The sequence below is a fragment of the Hippopotamus amphibius genome, chromosome 9, assembly GCF_030028045.1.
Source record: "Hippopotamus amphibius kiboko isolate mHipAmp2 chromosome 9, mHipAmp2.hap2, whole genome shotgun sequence".
In the NCBI taxonomy this organism is placed as follows: Eukaryota; Metazoa; Chordata; class Mammalia; order Artiodactyla; family Hippopotamidae; genus Hippopotamus; species Hippopotamus amphibius.
In genome coordinates this window covers 140633155-140653809 of record NC_080194.1, presented here as the reverse complement: position 1 = coordinate 140653809, position 20655 = coordinate 140633155, and the positions used below count along the sequence as shown (strand labels likewise).

Genomic DNA, 20655 nt, shown 5'->3' with positions numbered 1-20655 from the left:
CCAGTGGGGAGGGAGGGGCGGCGTGGAGGGCGACCCCAGGGGAACAGCGAGCCCACGTGCCCCCGGCGCCGCTCCGGTTGACAGCTTGCTTGGTAATGACCTACCCACCTGAGCAGGTGGGCCTCCTGCCCCTTCCTGCACACGGACCCCCCCACAGTTACGCACCCAACCGCAGCCTCATGACCGGCCGCCACACCTGTCCAGGTGGAGGACACCCGAGGACGCGCCAGGCGGGAACCGGAGCCCTGCGCCCATCCCGCCCAGGGCTCTGCCTCCTGGAAGCAGCCACAGGCTGTTGTGACCCCTGAGTTCCAACCAGCAACCAGGACCCTGTCTACACCAGCCCATCTGAAAGTCAGATGCTGCCGGGAGGAGGTGGCCCGAGTGGCCACTGCCTGCTGCCAGCCCTGCGGCTCCATGTCCGCCCAGCAGAGATCCTGCCCGCCACCCACGGAGCTGCCAGATGGCGCCTCCCTGCCAGTGGCCCAGGGGTTCACGTCCCGGGCAGAATGCAGACATCTTCAGCTTTCCAAGGCTCCTCCCCACGGGCCTGGAGGCGGGCCACGGACACCTGCACAGGGACCGCGTCCCCTCCCCGCCCTCCGTACTCCGTGACATCTTATTTCTTAAGCTGGGTCATAAAGATGGGGAAAGCAGTGAGAGGCAGGTACAGAGGACAAACACAGATGGTTCGTGAACGTTCCAAAATCTGCTCCATCTCACAAACACTAAAGGAAGTGCAAACAAAATAACGCTTTCCCTGTCAAATCAGCAAAGAGCCTTTCACGACGGAGTCACAGGACAGTGAGGGTACGCAGAGACAGACACGCTCAGAAACTGCCCGTGGGACTATAACCTGGCACTGGGCCACCCCAAGTTTAAAAATAGCCAGAGGGACAGGGCCGACTACGTCATGTTAGACATGCACACATCTATATTTTAAATCGTCTCCATTTCTCCATGAACAAATTCCACCTTTGAGTTGCTGTGCTACAGAAATAATCATAAAGGAATCAAACATTTCTGTACAAAGACGTTTACATAAGCATGACTTATAAATACAGAAAAATGGGAAATTCTAAAACTTCAACAAGGACGTGTTGAGGCACACCACCCACTCCCTGGCATTAAATATGACATCCACAATATGAGTAAATACATACACCGAGTGAAAAAAAGGACAAATAGCTATGTACACCGGTTGATTTAAATTATGTAAGAAAATAAACGCAATAGTAAGAAAAGATTGAAAGACACTAAAATGTTAAAAGCAATTCTCTCTAGGAGGTGACTCTCTTCTTTATACTTTCCCTGATTTTCCAAACTCTCAACAATAAATATGTCTTTTTTTTTAAGTGGGGAGAAGTCACATTTTAAAGCACCGAGGGGCATCATTTCCGTGGTAAAACTTGGACCTTCTGCTCCTAATGAGGGCCTTAACCAGGGAAGAGCAGGCTCTCTAGAAGGAACTAATAACCTCATTAAGATAATGGGTCGCTGAGGAGATGGAATGCTTAGGCTACTTCTCAGCCGTCACAGATGGAAACGGAGCCTCCCAGAGCCGTGCCCAAGCCAGCGCAGTGTGGCCGCAGCAGGAACGTCCTTCAGCTGAAACTGAAGGCCCCGTCCGATCCCCTGGAGACGCCTCGAGACCGGCCTTGGAGAGGATCCTGGTGAAAGAGAGACAGCAGCCCACCTGGCGCCCGGCTCACGGCCCCCACGACCCACAGGAGGGGCCGCCGACGTGCCTCCCCTGGGTCCACCTGGAGAACCGGGTCTCCGTCGCGGAGCTCAGCACCCTCTCTCCCTCGTCCAGAGGCAGGAGCCTCTGCGCCCCAGAGGCCACGTCCCGAGGATGCCCACATGGCCGCCCGCCCCCGCCTCCCTGCAGCGCGCTCCCCACGCTCAAGCAGGCTGGAAGGGAGAGCTGAGGAAACCGCTTTGAAAGTAGAGGAAGAAGACAAAGAAGAGAAACTAGGATAGAAACGATCAGGAAAACGCATCAGTCTAGGAGATACAGAACCTGGATAAAAGATGAACCAGAAGGGATGATCCAGAGTGATGCGATTTTTCAGAACCGAAGAACATTGCCCTTTTAGCTTACAATGGCCTATTAAAAGTCTAACATGGTAGAGGTTAAAAACGCATAAAGGGTCAAAATATGCAAACAGCAAATTTTAATAACCTTAATAAAATAAGAGAACGTGGACATTATAAACAAATGAGATAACAGATACAACCATGGCTTTTCACATAAAAAACAAAAATCTAGCACAAAGGATGCAAACACATCCCCACAGGACACACATTGTGAGTCTGCAGCATGAGGCTTCAGTGGGGGGGGGGGGGGGGGGGGCAGGGGGAGGCAGCATGAAGAAATTATCTGTGTTTCCAGAGGGATAAGAAAGAGGCTGAGGCCACAGGAGCGAGAATCACAGCACGTCCAGCTTTTCCCGGAGGCGCCGGGAGTGAAGGCCTCCAAAATTCTAGGAAGGAAAGTATTGTCATGTAAAGTTCTGAACCCAGCTAAGCTGTTGAGCATCGGGGTGGAATAGAAATCTTTTAAGCCACTTCACCTCTCATGCACCTTTCTCGGGAGGCCGCTGAGGGAGTGGGTCCACCCAAACCAGGTGTCAGCCTAGAACCAGGGTGGAGGCAAGGGGACACTGGGGTCTCCTCTGCAGAGACACCAAGGAGGGTGGGGGGCGGCTGAGAGCGGGCTGGTGAGCAGCCGGCCCGACGGGAGCAGGCAGAGGGCGCCCAGACTGCACAAAACCCGCCACACACCCGAGCATCCTGCAGAGCAATACTGGCAGGGGACTGAGGAATATTGGATTAGTGAAAAGTACCAAGAAAAAGGGCAAACAAATAATGACAATAATTAATTTCAAAGACACTAGAAGCTGGACAAGAAGGAAAGGTCATCTTTGTGTACACCAGCCCTCAGCTGTAAAAAGCTGTCTCTGGTCATAGAGATGTAAACACTGACTGCTCATCGACACAAATTTACGGCTGTCCCGAGAGGGCAGGGCGAGGGGAGCTGATGAGTCACAGGAGGGTGGCGAGCAGAGCTCAAGTCACATCTTCACGGCAGAGGCCCTACGTCACGCTCGACATGCAAAAATCGAGCAGTGGTGGGATACACGTGTGACTCTAGGTTGAGGAATTAAATGCCAAATAAGGAATAGTTCACCGCTGAAGCTGGTCCCCTCTGGGCGGGGGAAACTGGGAAGAGGGGAAGGCTCGGGTAGGGACCTACTGCTTCGGCTTTTTTACTGTTATTTTTAATTAACAATGAGAAAGTATCGCTTTCACTGTGCACATATATAACGGGTGAAAAGAAGTTTTTAAATGTACATACTTTTCAACCTACTAAACGAACGAAGGGTATATATTTCATCAACTCCTAGACACACGTTTTCGCACATTTTAACATCTTTGAACGCACGCTGCGTTCACGTGGAGTGTCCCAGGCAGCCGCTGCCACGTCAGAACTTGCCTGCTATTCCTGGGGAGGTGAGATTCTGCAATACTGCAGTCACTTAAGGGTCATTTGAAAAATGAATGAGTTCTGACTGTCGTGTGCAAACTTGCAGAATTTTGTGCCAATGTGGCTTGAGAGAAGATCCCCGGGATAATGGCGGAGAGCTCTAAGAAACGCGGCACCAGCAAGACTCCTGAGGGCACAGAAAAGGGCGCTGCGTGGAAGTGCGCGCAGTGACAGTGCGAGTCGAAAAGACCTTGAATTTATCTCCCTCGTATCCGTCTTCGCGTGTGCACAGAACCAGCGCAGACGGGCGGCCATGCTTACAACAAACCTCCAGGTTTATTAGAGCTCTTCAGGTAAGTGCAGAGCTAAGAGTTCCAAATAGTAATAATAAGGTGCTGTAGCCTCGTTTAACCTGAAGTATTTTCCATGTTAGTGGTAAGCAGGTGCTGGTGGTCTTACGTCCATAACGTCTTCCATGCAGTGAAATACAGGATATACAGGCATATGTACTGCAAAGCTGTCCTTAATGACCTCCAAATATACATAGTGCTCTGACCACACCATGGCATATTCCATAAGCCCTAAAATGAATGAATTAGAATGATAACAGATGATGTGGGGAGATTTTCAAAAGGAGTTTGTTAAGAAAAAATACAGAAAACTAAGTACGTGCTCCCATTAAAAAAAAAAACTGACGATAAGTCTGCATGTGTACGTGTTTACATAGATCTGTACAGGAGCATCTGAGCACAGGAAAACTATGGAAGGTCACGGTGGGGACAGAATTCTAAAGTGACCCCATGATCTCTGCCCCTGGGGTTACTCCCGTGATTAAGTTCACGGGCAAGAGAGATTCTGCAGGTATAACTAAGGTTACTGAGCAGCTGATCTTAAGATACAGAGATTGTCCAGAGGGCCCAGCCTAATCACGTGCGTGACTTCAAAGCCGAGTGTTCTCCAGCTGGTCACAGAAGAGAAGGGTCTGAACAAGGGGGCGCCCCCCACCCAGATGGGAGGGCTACAGGAGAAGGAGCTGAGCGCGGGCCCTGGCCCACAGCTCTCAAGAAAAGGAAGAAAGGAAACAAAACATGGAGACTTCAGCCCCACATCCCCAAGGAACTGGATTCTGCCAATGACCCACAAGCTTGGAAACTGCCTCGGACCGGCGACTCCCTCTCATTTCCCCGTTTCAACGCAGAACGCCTGTGACCGTTATCTGCGTCTGTCCCGCCACTGGATGCGGGAGCGGGACAGGCACCGTGTCCCTGAGCCCGCGGGTCTGCGGTGGGGAGGACCGTGCGCCTCCCCCATCGGAGCCGTACTTAACGGACTTTCTCCGGGCCTCCTCCACACCTCAAGTCTGCGGTGACTGGTTACACAGCAAAAGAAAACTAGCACAGGCGTCGGGCTGTTAACCTGAATCAGGAGTCGTCAGAACGCGGAGGGACTGACGTGGGAGAGAACAGAATTCCATGATGAAGAAATTCATACCACAGACCTCACCAGCGCAAATGTATGTCTGAGTGTGTTTGCTGGCCTTGAGAGAGGTATTTATTCCCTAAACCACGGCGGTGGAGTCCGGCCCGATCAGGTGACGGTGGACAAGGACGCCACCACTGAGAACAACTACCGCTGGTGGGGGGTGGGGCGGAGGCGACAGGGAAAGAAACCGTGAGGCCAAAACCTGAGACAAAGTAAGAACCCGGAGGCGGGGGTGGACTGGGCCACGCGTGTCCTGAAAGCCCTCGCGGGTTCCAGGGAAAGGGAAAGGTGGTAGAGGCAGAAATCACAGCCCGGGGCGCACCCACGTCGGTGAGTCTAAGGGGGCCCCTCCCCACATTAAACTGAAAGCTCGGAAGAGAAAGTGAGCCACGGGATTCCCTGGTGCTCCAGGGCGAGAATCCGCCTTCCAACGCGGGGGATGCGGGTTTGATCCCTGGCTGAGGAACTAAGATCCCACATGCCACAGGGCAACTAAGCCCACACGCCGCGACTACGGAGCCCGCACCCTGGAGCCCGAGAGCCATGCCTAGAGAGAGAAAACCCGCAGACCATAACTAGAGAGGAGGCTGCACACATCTAAGAGCCTGTGCACCACAACGAAAAGATCCCACGTGCTGCAACTAAGACTCGATGCAGCCCAAAAAATTAATAAATACATAAGTAAATAAAACAAAATAAAGTGAGCCGCACATAAACCCCCCGCCCCCACCCCAGGGGTCTGTGGCAAGAGTCACCTTGGCACTAACGAAGATGGGGGAGGGGAGAAGAAAAAAGCTATAACCAAGTTCATATGACCAGGGATTGGGGGTGGCGCCGGGGCAGGGGCGGTCCTCAAGCTGTGGCTTCAGCTTCAAGGCCTCGGCTTTTTCAAGGGCAGTTAGCGCACCCACAGGGAAGTGAGGGCCCTGAGGAAGGGCCAGCAGGGACAGACGGGCAGCCCCCCCCCCCCCACCGAATGACCAGACACAGAGCAGACACTGCACAGGCACCCCAAAACCTGAGCGAGGATGACAACGGTGACACTACTTGTGACAGCCCAAGGCGTCAAAACAACCAGAGCATCGGCCCGCAGCGGAACGGACATGCTGGTCCATTCGCAGGGGACGGGACCGAGCAGCCAAAGCCACGCGGTGAGTCTCCCGCGTGGGGTGAGAGAAGGAGACGCAGACGCGTGGGCCCCAGCTGACTTAGTTCACGTGAAGCTCAAAGTGAGCCTCTCCAGGGGAGACGGGGCGGCTGCAGAGGACCAGGGCGGCCTGCGTGCCGCTGCCCGTGGAGACTCAGGCGTCTGCTCTGTAACTATCTGTTCAACTGTTCCCATGTGTTCTATACCCTTTTCTGTAAAAGGGTGGTGGTCTAATGGGAGCTGGGGTCTCAGTCGCCTTTCTTTTCTAAATTTTTTTTAAAGATTTATCTTTTTATTTTATTTTATTTTTTTGGCTGTGTTGGTCTTTGTTGCTGTGCGCGGGCTTTCTCCAGTTGCGGCGAGCGGGGGCTACTCTTCATTGTGGTGCGCTGGCTCCTCATTGCAGTGGGCTTCTCTTCTTGCAGAGCACAGGCGCTAGATGCACGGGCTCAGTAGTTGTGGCACACGGGCTCAGTAGTTGTGGCTCGCGGGCTCTAGAGCACAGGCTCAGTAGCTGTGGCGCATGGGCTTAGTTGCTAAGCGGTATGTGGGATCTTCCTGGAGCATGTACCCTGCATTGGCAGGCGGATTCTTAACCACTGCACCACCAGGGAAGCCCTCTAATTTTTTTTATTATTACTATTATTATTTTTTACTTTGCCCCACTGCAGGGCATGTGGGATCTTAGTTCCCCGACCAGAGATTGAACCCATGTCCCCTGCAGTGGAAGCTCAGAGTCTTAACCACTGGACCACCAGGGAAGTCCCTCTTCTCTATATTTTTATGAGTGGCTCAAATCCTTCAACATGAACATGTATGATTCACACAGCCAGCAGAGAGGGTGACCCAGACAGTCCTGCCGTGTGGTGGGCAGACCAACCCCAGCTGCCCGAGCAGTGGGTTCCTGCCAGGGCTCCCCACGCGCCCACCCCCCACCCCACACCCGTGAGCCATCAACCCTCCTTGCTGGCCAAACGTTGTGGAGAAATTGTCTATACACACTCTTCCCACCCTCTTTTCTCCAACTCACCCTCTGTATAGCTAGGAAACATGTCAGGCATCCAAAAGGGTATGAAGAACAAAACACTGTACCCACTGCAGCCTGAAGAAACAAAACCTTTCTAGGTATGGATGAAAATTCTCTCCCCTATCCAGAAATAACAGCTGTGCTGATTTGGGGTCATATTTCCCATGTGCATATTTATGTTTTTTTCATGTATTACATATGGCTAAGATATTATATACTTACATAGTAAAATCTCTGGAAAAAAAATCTCATTTTGCAATTTTTGAGGAAATGGTATCATACGATATGAATGCACCCACTTGCTATGTGTACCTCCAGCTCATTCCTTTTCAGTGCTGCATGGTATTCCATTGTAATATCTTAAAATGGCCCTGTTTTTCCCATCGATCAATGAGGAAGTTAGTCTCCCAGACGGCCCCTAGCGATCTCCTGCTTCTCGAGCCCTGCTGTAGTCTCCTCCCACCGTGACTAGAGCCTGTTTAACCACAAGGACACGGTGGACATGGTGCCGTGACTTCCACGGTCAAGTTACAAAAGACCCTGCGGCTCGCGCCTTGCACGCTCAGATCACGGGCTGGGTGGGTCAGCCGCCACGCCATGAGGACACGGAGGGCTGAGGCCTCCTGCCAACAGCCACGCCGACCTGCCAGCCGACACCGCGAATGTTAAACCATCTTAGCACTCCAGGGACTCCGCAGAGGTGGCCATGATGGTCTGGGACACGTTTCTGGTTTGGGTTTAGTTTTCATATTCACACTCACAAGGGAATTCAACCAATAACTTTTATCTTGTTCCCCTTCTCTGGTTTGATATGGTTAGCTTTGTCATATACAATGTTTCTTTTTCTGTTTTCTGGAATGGTCTGATGTAAAATATTAGAATAATCTTGTCATTGAATATCAGTAAGAACTGTCCCGTACAACTTTCTAGGTCTTATGTTTTTGTGATTTTACTTCGGTTTTGTTGGGGACATTTTCAAACTACTCATGCCATTTCTCTCAAGGTTATAAGTCCATTCTATCCTTCAGTGAGTCTGGGTAGGTTATCTTTTTCTAGGAGATTGTCCATTTCATCTAAGTTTTCAAATTTACTGGCATAAAGCTATCTATTAGGTCTTTTAAAAACAAACAAACAAAAAAAACGCACCAATTCTACTATGTTTGTAGCTATATCCCCTTTGCAAGTCCGAAGATTGCTGTGTGTACCACCTCTGGTTTTCCTCAACAATCTTCCCAGTTTTGACGGTTTTGTTAGTCTTTTCAAAGAGCCTACTCTTCACTCTGCTGATTCTCCCCACTGCACTTTATTTTCTGTCATTTCCTTTCTTCTCTCAGTGGATTTATTACCCTGCTGCAACCTGGTTCTGAAGGCACAAAGCTCGTCAGCTGACAGACTCTATTCTTTACTGGGGTAAGCATTTAAAGCCATGACCCTCCTCTTCTCAATACCACATAAGCTGCATCCCGCAAGTTGCATTTTCATTACTGTTCAGTTCTAATTCACATTAAAAGGCCTCTTTTGGTCCTGACTTATTTGGAAGTGTTTGAATATCTAAACGTATGAGGCTACGTAACTCACTCTAACATTGCCTCTCAACACCCATTCTCTCCTTTCTCCCCTCGCATGATGGTGGGGAATGATGGCCGTGTACCCAGCTAATACAAACTACACCTTCCGGTCTCCCTGGCAGGTAGGCAGGGCCTTCTGAGTTCCAGTCAGTGAACAATGAGGGACTGTCATCTTCCAGGGCTCCTAGGGACTTTTGGGAAAGCTCCACAGGAGAAGGACACAGTCTGCAGGGACATCTCCCACCTTCCTTCTTCCTGCCTTAAATGAAGATATGATGGCAGTGGCCCCGCCACCATCCTGCACCTTGAGGTGACCTTGAGGACAGAATGCATGGACTCCAATAGTGGGGCTGAAAGTGTCAGAAGCCTGGGTCCCTGGGGACCAGGAAAGCGTCCCCCATCAGCCCTGAACTTACTCCCTCTGTAAAGTGAAAGAAAATCACCCTGCATCATGTTCAGTAATTGTTATCTGGCCAAATGCAATTCCTAACAGATAAAGAGGTTTTTAAGACATCACTTTGGTGTTGGCTTCTTGATTACAAAATATTTCACACACATGAAAGCGTTTACAACTTAGACTAATAATAAAGCGAATTCCATTTCCTCCACCACCCAACCTGCAGAAAGTGGAACATTTCCAGTCTGCGTTCTTGCAGCTGCACCTCCCCACCTTGTCTGCACCTCTCGCCCCGCCAAAGGGAACCGCTATTCTGCATTCTGTTTCACGTTTCCCTCTTTTTTTTTTTATAGCCATAGCGCACGTTTTTGCAAGCCTAAATTATACTGCCCTATTTTTCTTTTTCTGAAACCTTACATAGCTTGTGCCACACTGTGTATCTGTGATTTTCCCTGCCCCTCGACGTGATGAGATGCATCTTCCTTGATGCACGAAGCTCCAGCTCACGTAACCTCACAGCTTCACGTTATTTACCGCATGAGAGCACCGCTCTCTCTACGCCCCGCTTATGCACATGAGGGTTGTTCTGAGCTTCAGGCTATTACAAAATGCTGCTACAAACACTTCCCATACTCATTTCCTGGTGACCTGTGGGACAGTTTCTCTAGGAAAGTGCTAGGAAAGTCTAGGAAAGAGGCTTGGCATATGTGGAAAAGGATGACATCCATGTGGCACGCTGGAGGTAAATTAGAGGGTGTGTAGGGTTCTGGACTGGCCGCAGCGGTGGCCCACAGACTCTGGCCACCTCGAGGGATAAAGGCACCAGGAAGATGAACCCACCAGAGCCCCACAGTACGGGGGGTGGAGCCCCCTGGGCAGAAAGAATGGAGCACAGGGTGCAGGCACGTCGGCTGCACTAGACAAGATCCACCGTCTCCTGAAGGGACCGGAGCACAGGCACTCCCCACAGCACCGCATCAGTGTTCCCGCTGGCCTGCCTCCTCACCAAACCTAAATATTGTTAGGCTTCACTTTTGTAAAAAAAATAATAATAATAGCAGCCCCATGGTCTTAACTCCTACTTGCCTCACTATTAACAAGATTGAGCATCTTTTCATGTTTATCGTCCATTCTTAGTTCCTCTCCTGTGAAACACCTAAGCATCTTTTCTGCCAGTTTATTGGGTTCTTTCAATTTTTCAGACTTTTCTTCTCATCCTAATACATCCTGGATAGTGATCATTTGTTTTATGTATGATGAAATCTCACTGCTTACAGCCTGTTTTGTCACTCTTCACTGTTCATTACTTGATACAATTAAGAGATTCTGTTCATCACTCTTCATGGTTTGAGCTTTTTTGTGTCTTCTTTAGGAAATTCTTCTCTATGCTATTTGTCATTGATTCCTAACTTACTGTTCTGCAGTCAGAGAACATGTTCTATGAATCAGATGATTTGAAGTATGTGGTCTTCCTTTCTGATCTAGCATGAGGTTATTTTTTTACATGCCCAGTGCTTACTTGAGAATAAAATGCATTTTCTAAGTGTTGAGTGGAAGGTTCTATAACAAACATCCAACAGATCAGGGATGACAAACGCCAACTGGGGGGAATGGGTGACAAATCCAGGCCTGGCCATCTGTTTACACTTTGTCCAGGGCTGCTCGCTCTCAACAAAGGCGGAGTTAAATAGCTGAGACAGAGACTGTATAGCCTCGCAAAGCCGAAAATACTTCCTACCTGGCCCTTCACAAACTCTGCCAACCACTGCAGCTGTGCTCAAAACTGTTTCCCTTCTAATTTTTTGTTTTAGTTGTTAAAAATCTTCTGTGACAATAACACTTTTGGCAATTTCTGTTGACCTTTGCTTTATTTTACGTTGAGGCTATTTTACTAGGTACAAAAGACTTTAACATGTTCCCTTTTCCTGCTGCATTGCTTCTTCTCTCATGAAGGTAGCAGTCCCTTGCATCTCTGGTCATTCCCTTTGCTTTGAAATGCTTGGATAACATTGTCACTGTAACAGCTTTCTGCTGGCCTATCTCTTCTCCACTGTTTATGTCTCACATTCTGGGTGTGTCTCATAAATAAAACAGCACACAGCTGGACAACCTCCATCTTTCAGTCAGGAAGTTTAGTCCATTTATTATATATATAGTGACAGATATATTTGGTTTCATTTCCATCGTCTTAGATTTTATTTTCTTTCTACACCATTTTTTCTATGCTTCCCACCGCCCCTCTACTGCCTTCTTTTGGATTAAGATTTTTCAACCCCACTTTTTTTTTAACCATTATTGATATGAGATTTTAACCTTTTCATGTTTCTCCCTAACAGTATAACATGAAGTCTAGATTTCAAATAAAGCTGAAAAGTTCATCAGTGTCTTTACCCACAGAACAATGTAAGAAGATCTGAACTGTTATCATCAGATTTAAACCCCTCTGCTTGCTTCTTCATTTTTATTGTTTTTTAATGGAGAAATACATCATCTGTTTTCAAAATAGCGCTTGAAAAATACAAGGAGTACAGATACTATAAAACAAAGCAAACTCCAGTCATGAGATACTACATACACCATATGAAAAAAATAGCCTGGTATTCAGGTAATGAAAACTAGAATTAAAAAGCTCCAACTTTCCAGCTTGGTAAAACAAGTACAGTCACACGAAACATTTAATAAACTAATTTTTCCCCAATGTGTGAACAAAATAACAAGACCAAATTTGTGCCTGGCAATTTCAATGACACAATAGCTATTCAAAACACACAGGTACAGTGCACACTTCACCTGATTTTATTGCGGTGGAAGGGCACGGGGATGGCACGGGGAGTGGGAACACCGTGTACCAGGCATCAGAGAGTCAGGGTGAACAGAAAGTCTCAATTACTGCACAGCCCACAACAGAAATGACTATATTCCAACTTTGGGGAAGTTATTTAAAAGGATAGGGAAAGGGTTTAAGAAGCTGCAGTTTAACATGAAAAATGCACGTGTGGTAAAAAGGAATACCGTTGGGGGATGGGAAGAGTCAGAACCAGGCTATTTGGAAAACCTGTTGGGTCTGCTGTGTCCAAATTAGGAAAGACTAAGTCTTCATTCATCTACAACTGTTGTCATTCATGTTTCTCAACATAAATGTTCTGCTGCTTAATTATGAGTGGTCTTTTTTCTTAAAGAAAGGTATTCCGAATCTTTTGCAGGATTAAAAAAAAAAAAAAGAGTAGAAAGCTGACTAGATGTCAAGTGCTTGCTAGAAATTTCTTGTTTCTACACGTAAATTTAACCGATGAATTTTAGAAAGTCATTTACAAATAAAAATAGGTTTAAAATTCTAGAGAAAATGCTTTTCTGCTTACACGTTTAAATTAGAAATTAAGTTTACTATAAGCAGGTATTCTGTGGCATATACAAATCTTCTCTTATGTGGAGACCAAATGGCCATCCAAGGAGATGACATGCTTCACAGGAATTACTCTTGGTAAAGCTTTACTAAAATATTAGCCATGTGGCCACAGGACTGTTGGTTTCACATCATGGTTAAGAAAATACCAGCATACTGAGTTTTTTGTGAAACAATATACAAGCATACCTTGTGCACACAAGCTAAGAGAAGGCGGCAGGGGCAGGGGACACAAAAAGCTTTTCTGTTTCAGGACAAATAATTAAGGACAAGAGAACATGGAGCTCCGTTAGCTCGAGACAGTATCTGCTGTCTGTATGCTCTCTGAGATGGCTCTACAGATAAAACCAGTATGTCACTTCTTGATCCCAACCCATCAAAACCAAACCCTTGCTAATTACTGTTTCAATGCCAAATATATACCCTAAGAGCTGACATTTAATTTTAAAGGGTTACAGCTACCTCACAGGGACTGAGCTAGGTGTCCTCTGTGCCTTTTCCGAAGCACAGGACACCACCGCACAATGGTAACCGATCTGAAGATTAATAATGAAGAACACCCTTCAGGAAAAAACTGAAATTCATCAAGCTGAAAAATCTAAAAGTAGTTCTACTTTCTAATAAAAATATACATAAAGTGCATCATCAGCATAAGGAATTCTGATACCAGTCTGTATTGCAAACTTTCCCCACAACGCATCGGACATTGACCCAGTCCAGACATCAGTCACGGGCACAAACACCGCTGGAGGGTTTTTCTCCTGTTTTCCTCGTACAGGCAGGAGTCCTTTGAAATAGTTCGCACGACTGTGGCTGACACACAAATAACCTGACACATCAATAACAGTACTTCCAGCTTCACATAATAACCTGGACTTCTGATCGAGATTAGCCCCATAAAGGAAGTCACCAAATAAGCCTAACAAATCTATCTTGAACCACATCTAGCTTGGTACCCTTCATTCTCCTCTTTTAGCATCTGCAGACAGCAGGCTGAGTTGGCGAATACTGTTCACGGACCCTTGAGGTGGTTTTTCTCAGTTCAGTCTGTTTTACTGAATTCTTGAGAACGGCAACAGGATCTGCAGGGATAGTAGGGACACCGGGAAGGTCTGCACTGGACCTTCTGCGTGAGGCCAACAGAGAAGCTGCTGTCTGAATAGTTTCCAACTGAGTCGCACTCGTCTCTTCACGAGACCATTCCTCTTCTGTGCTGGTTTCCTTGGTCCCTTCTTCTTCTTGACGTGACAGCGTCCTCTAGACGCCTACGATAGGATTAGCTATGTTTGCTGCTGCGCTCCCTGAAGGCCTGGGTGGGTGGCTGACCAGACGTGTTGAGGAAACGACTCTGGTGACCATGGGCTTCGGTGCTGGAGAAACAGTTGGCTGCAGAGCAGTCTGAGGGATGCTTTCATTGGACACGCCCCCTGGGCTGTCACTAGGATTTGCTTGTTGCAAGGAAACGTCAGGAACCTGCACGCTGGTCACAGATGTTGCTGTCACAGCCGACGCAGGACTGCTTCTGCCCAGGGCGCTGCCAGTCACTGGGCCAGCCTTCGTAGTGCCAGGAAGTGAAGACACAGACGTGCCGTTTTCACTGTCTACAGACAAGTCGAGGCTGCCATCATCCAAAGCTGCCAATCGGACCCCTTCCACTGAGTGTGTTTTCTTTTTCTGAAGCACATGATTAGGCAACAGCTGGTGAAGCTCCTTTCTTCTCAAATGCATGGCAGCAATTTTCATGTCCATCTCGAACATCTTACTGTTTACCGCTTGCCTATAAACCGTATCTGTGAAAGACTGGATATCATAGGTGAGATCAATACTGAGGACTTCAGAGTTTTCTGGCTTTTTTAACACTAACCCAATCACCCACATTGTACGAAATTCTTCCTTCTCAGGATTCTCCTTGGGTGCTGGAAACGACTGAGGATTCACATGTGCCAGTGTAATAAACTCATTCTTCTCCAAGCTTCCGACCAGGATTCGGATTTTCGATTCCACCAAGCCCACCCATTCTAGATGCTGTTTTTCTGTGGGTGCACTTGCTAAAAGTACAATATAATGCTTGTACTTTTGAAAGAAGCTGGGGGCTTCAAAAAGTTTGGACCACTCTGCCTTACTCAGCAAAATCTCATGTGTAATAGCAAGCCCTTGCTTAAACTCCTCAATCATGACCATCCTTGTGGACACAGACACATTGTACGTGGAGTTCTGCTGTGGGTACGCTGGTGTAATTATGGGCATGAGGTGGTACCTATCGCTGGGATTTACTCTGGGGTCCCAGACAGGCAAATTAAGATTCCGTTCTTCAGGCTCTTTCAGCAGCACTGGATTTGGCCATTCCCATTCAGAAAACACCAAGAAAAATTTACGTACAAGAGTTGATGCTATTGCATTTGGATAAAGCTGGCAAGTTCTTGCTACTAGCATGGCCCAGGAAACACCTCCTAGGAAACCTAATATATTGGAATAGATATTGTGGCATTTGGCCCACAACTTGACAGCTCTCAGAGTTAATCTGAAGTTGTCAATGTTTGGTACTAGATGTAAAATCTCGTCAGTTACCCGGCAACCGTTAAGACTTCTTATGCACCTAATATCTAAATTTCTAAGCAGACTGTCATCTCTGAGGTCCAAATCTTCTGGAATAGTCTGCAGCGCTAATCTTGCAAACAAAATATCAATCTCTATCCCATCAAAACACAGTTTGATAACTGGTACAAATGCCTCCTCAACAGCCCTTAAGTCCTTTACTTCTTCATGTAGTTTCAACTTATCATAGAAGGAGGTGAAAAAGTCACTTCGATCAACATGTCTCGGTGCCACGCACAACGCATCGATATCTGCACCTTTCGTATGCACCCCTAATCTGTAAGAACCGAATGTAAAGATTTTCCCTCCAACATTTTCAATTACAGCTTGTGGCAGACTCTTGCTTTCACTGATTTCTCGTATCCATTCCTTTACCAGATTATTTAATTTCTCCAAAATTAAAATCCTGCGCTGCAGTTCCTCTTCCTCTTCAAAGACCCCAAAGGGCTTCAGGGTTTCAATTAATTTCTGGGTGAGTATGCAGTCAGTCTCCCTGGGGGGTGCTAAACTGATGGGGGAGGAGATGCCATAGTGCTTGGGCGGCGGCGGGGTCGGCGGTGATCCCGGGGTGGTCGCCGGAAACGGCATCATCTCTAGCGCTGGCCCCGCCACGCCGCGTCCCCCGCCACCGCGACCTCTGCGGCTGCCGCCCGGGTCATGATCCGCTGAGGCGGGAGGGGCGGGGCTCCTACCAGCCCAGGTCCGACCCGCTCCCGCTCCGCTCCCGCCGCTTCAAGCGCCTCTCCGCCGTCCCCTCGGCCCCAACATGGCGCCGGGGCCCCGGCCGCTGCGTTCGAGAACGCCCACGCACGCCACGCGCCGCGCGCCACGCACACCACGCGCCACGCAGGCCACGGCGCACGCGCGCGCAGAGCCTCACGGGGGCTGTAGTCCCCGGGGCGCCGGCGCGGCGTCGGGCCGGTGGGGGCGGACAGGGGTCGGCCCCGCGGTTCGGCGCCGCTGTGACTGTCGCAGACGTCTGCCCGGACCTACCGTCCATCTCCTTGCTCGCCGGTTCCTGCATCGCGAGTCTCCTTCCTCTCCAGGGCGCCCGCAGGTGGCCTCTGGCCACAGGCCCATCCTTTAGAACCTCTGCGGCGGCGGGTCGCCGGCGGGCGGGAGCTCCGTGGCGTCGGCCGTGGCGTCCGCCGTGGCCCGGTGCCTGGGGCGGCCAGGAGCGCCGCTCTGGGTTCCCGGGCTGGCTCTCCCCAGCTCCGAGGTTCCCAGCGGCTGCCCTCGGGTTTCTGCGGGTCACGGTGGGGAGCCTGGGCCCTGCCTTTTCTCTTGCGCGGCTGCGGAAGCCTCTGAAGTGCCCTGCAGCATCACCACCGGGCAGCAAGGGGTGGACCTCTCGCGTGTCTTACACAGGAAACTCAGTGGGTCCTGAATCGGAACACTGATGCTTTTCACGCCGTGCTCCCGGGGGATTCCCAGGCATGTCCATGGGGTCTGTCCTCCCCCACCCCCGTTCTCTTGATCCTCTTCGTGTGGACGTGACAGACCTTCTCATCCTTTTCCCCGTGTCTCTCAACCCACGTTTGTCTGTATCATGCCAGGTCTACCTACTTCTCTACTTGGCTTCAGTTACATTTAGTCCGCTGTTTAAGCCATCATTGAAGTATCTGTTCACAAGCTTGCATTTTTATTATTGAAAGCATTATCGTGTCCTTTTCCAGATCTTCCCTGCCTTTGGGGATGACATTCTGTTCTTTCCTGTTTTCTACCTTTTATTTCATTAAACACTTTAAGGTACTTACTGCATATTTTATATCTAACGGTTCCAATTCCTAAATTCTTGAGAATTGGATTCTACAGTTTGTTTTCTGCTGACTCACCTCAAGTAGCACCCTTCAGGTGTCTTGTAATTTTGGATTGTGAGCTCATTCCTGGCCAGGCTTGGGATGCCTGTGTAAATGTTCTTCCAAAGAGGATTATTTTGTTTCTACCTGATGTCCTTGTACACTATCAAATTATGTACACTGTAATTTAATTCCTTATCCAGTGATTATCCCGATCACTTAAGTAGTGCAATTTTGAACCCCAAACACATGAGAGGAAGAGTCACTTTCAGTTCTAGGAAAGAGTATTCAGGTTTCCCACCCACAGCCCAGATCAAGAGAGAGAACTCTTTGTCATCTCCTTTTACCAGGTAGTAGACTCTCCCTATTCTATCTTTGTATTCAGTGTGTCACCCTTTATGGTTTCCAAATACGTGTGGGGGTCTCAGTTCCAACTCTTTACTTCTTAAGGTCCCAAGGCTCTATGTCTGTTTCTTGGACAGAGATTAAACTTAAGTTTCTTGGTTACAAAGACTGGCAAATGCCTACGGGGCAATTATACCTTCATAATAAGCTAAGAGTCTAAGGTTTCAGGGTCCTCATTTGTTGGTTTTTTTTTTTTTCCACCCTTAGGGATTAATTCATTTTGGGGAGTACTCAGCTATGCATCTAAAAGAATTGTTGTAGTTGAGCCAGCACTTCCAGGTACCTTATATAGAGATGTCTTCTAGGATAATTAATCCCACATATTGCCAGAAATATAAGTACCAATTTCTCAACCTATTTCTACATGGTTTGCATGCTTAATAGTCCAGCAACACAGCGATCAGTAAGGTCTCTGGTGAGCTCCATGGTGCTCAATCCAGTGGATCCAACAGTCTTCACCTTTTTTGACTATAGTAGCCTCACACTGGCCTCCACAGCACCACACTGTGTTGTCTTGTACATCTCTGGCCCCCCTCAGTCTCATTTGCTCCTCTATTACTTTGCTTTTAAAGTTGGAGTACTTTCAGTTTCCGTATTAAGCCCTCGACTCTTCTCCTTGTATATATATTTACTACCTGAGTCATCTATCAATTTTCGCAGGCTTAAATATCACCTATTTACAGCTTAATTTAAGTTTTTATAATACGCTCTCTTCTGAGCTCCAGATTCATATCATGTGACTTCCTATCTGCCACCTCCATTTGGCTATCTCAAACTTAACACAGTCTAAAGAGAACTCGTACTCTTCCTTCCATGACGTGTTTCTCTCTTGGTAGTCACTGCTTTGATCCAGGGCATCTCCATCTACCCACCTGCTCATACCAGAAACCTGGGAGTCATTCTTGACACCTCCCTCGCTCTCATCTTCAAGATCCAGTTCATGTATAAATATTGTTGACTCTACCTCCAGAATATATTTGGGATTCATCAACTTCTCTCTACTTCTCTGATAACTCTAGTCCAGGCTACCATCAACCTTCACCTAGACTCCTACAATAATCTTATTAATCTATAACTGACCTTTTCAAAGTATTTTCTACCCAGTAGCCACATTGGTCTTTTAAGCCCTTCAGTGGCCTCCCATTAAACTTAGTCTAAAATCCAGAATACCTAACAACCTTGACCATCTCTCCAGCTTCACCTTCCACAATTTCCCCACCCTCCAGCCACATCACCTTTTGGTGCCTTGCATTCATTTCATTGTCTCTCATCCCTGGGTCTTTGCACAACATTGTTCCCTCTGCCCAGGAAGCTCTTCCTGCCCGCACTTGCTGTCTACTACTCTTCACCTGCTTAATGTTGTCAACTTTGAGACTGGCTTAAATTTCATCTCCTCAGAGAGAATTTCCCTAGCCTTCCCGCTAAATTAGCACCTGTACTTATCTTTCATAGCACGTATCACAATTTGTAATTCTGTGTTTTTCGAATGATTGTTATTTGCCACTGTAGACTCTTAGCTCCATGAGAACATGATCTATTTGTTTTGTCAACTGCTGTATATAGAGTACCTAGTCAAGTACCTAACATAGTAGCACTTGACAAATATTTGCTGACAAAGAAATAAATGAATGGGCACAACAAAGAAAATTCTTTCACCTTCAAATCACTGGCTAATCAGTATCCATAAGACCCATCTTGAGTTTTGTTTAGGTAGAGGGACAGTTCGAAGTCACACACGGTGACTCTGGGGACGTTATTTCACGACTCAGTTCACGGCTGCTCACATCAGTGGGCTGCAGGCAGTTTCTCGGGCTGTGTGACTCCAGCACCCCACTACCCTGCAGCACCTTTTGATTTTAACATATTTCCAGGGGAGATTTTCAAGGGCCAGGGGCTCATACTCAATGCTTAAGGATGTGGAAGGGCCACACAAGCACGCCAGTGTCGTGGCAGCCTTTCTGGAGAAGCTGCTGTCATGCCATGCTTACTCGGAAATGAAACCGGGGGTGAAGGGGACGCTGGGGCAAAGTGAGAGAGTAGCACTGACAATATATACACTACCAAACGTAAAACAGATGGCTAGTGGGAAGCTGCTGCATAACACAGGGAGATCAGCTCAATGATGGGTGATGACTTAGAGGGCTGGGACAGGGAGGGGATATGGGGATATAAGTATAAATACAGCTGATTCACTCTGTTGTGCAGCAGAAACTGGCACAACAGTGTAAAGCAATTATACTCCAATAAAGAGCTTAAAAAGAAAGAAATGAAACAGGCATATCTATAATCCAGAAACTCCATTCCCCAGAGAAGACTCCCAAAGAACTCTGCATAGGCCCTTAAGAGGGCCATCGTGCCACTGTTTGTAGTAGGAAGAAGCTGTATGCAACCTGAGAGCCCATGATGAGACTGGATAACGGGGTATATGCAAGTGATGGAACCTACACCTCAAGCAGGAGCAATGGGCTGGATTTACATGCAGCGCCGTGGGCGGAGCTAAGCCTTAGCTATATAATGTCCTCAGTTGAAAAGAAAGCTTAACGTTTGATACAGTCAAATCCACCTACCCTTTCCCCTATGGTTGCATCTTTTAAGTCTTATTTATAAAATCTTTCTTTTAGCTCTATAACCTTGCCTCTGACTTGTAGGTTTCTAATGCATTTGGAGTAAGGATCCAACTTTACTTCTGCTTCCCTGCAGTGTCTACCCTGGCCATCCTTTAGCCAACTCCTCTTATGTTTTGTGTCTTTCAAACATCTCACACCGGTTCTGGGCTCCCCACTGTGTTTAGCACTGAGCCTTCCGAGGCTCCTTATATAATGTGGCCAGAAGTCTCCCGGAGGAGGAGGGAGTGCTGCCAGCTGGGCCGCAGGTGGACACCCCCTGGCTTGGGAGAACAGGGCCACTGGGCCTCCTTCCGACACCGCACTTCTGTGTAAAACAGAAAACTATCAATTTTTTTTTTAATCTAAACTGGCTGTTAGCAGCCAGCCATTCAACTTTCTGTTCTCTTTGAATTAAAAATCCTCAAAAATGTCTTTGAAGTTCAATTACTTGCCTAGTTTTCAACTGATGGAAAAAGTTGGGCATCATTTTGTTTTTACCAAACCATGTAAAATAAACGTTTCCCTCAATGACCCCATCGCTGAGAATATGCTCAAAGGAAGTCTCAAGACCCAAGAGGCAGCTACTCTTAAATAAAGGGAGAAGCGAATCCAGATCGCCTCGTTCATCCTGAGATAAATGTTATTAAAAATCAGGTTAGGACTTCCTAGGTAGCACAGTGGTAAAGAATCCGCCTGGATGCGGGGGACACGGGTTCGAGCCCTGCCCTGGGAAGAT

The 20655-nt window shown here is 47.9% G+C and overlaps 2 protein-coding genes across 2 annotated transcripts in view; both read right to left on the bottom strand.

The window, feature by feature from the left end:
- LOC130860545 (ras-associating and dilute domain-containing protein-like) overlaps positions 1-20655 on the bottom strand; it is a 45544-nt gene that overhangs the window by 13429 nt on the left and 11460 nt on the right. The gene's annotated exons all lie outside the window — the stretch shown is intronic.
- Positions 11161-15884, bottom strand: LOC130860544 (poly(A) polymerase beta). The gene has a single exon (XM_057748881.1). The coding sequence runs from the start codon at positions 15698-15700 to the stop codon at positions 13772-13774; it is 1929 nt and encodes a 642-aa protein (XP_057604864.1). The 5' UTR covers positions 15701-15884; the 3' UTR covers positions 11161-13771.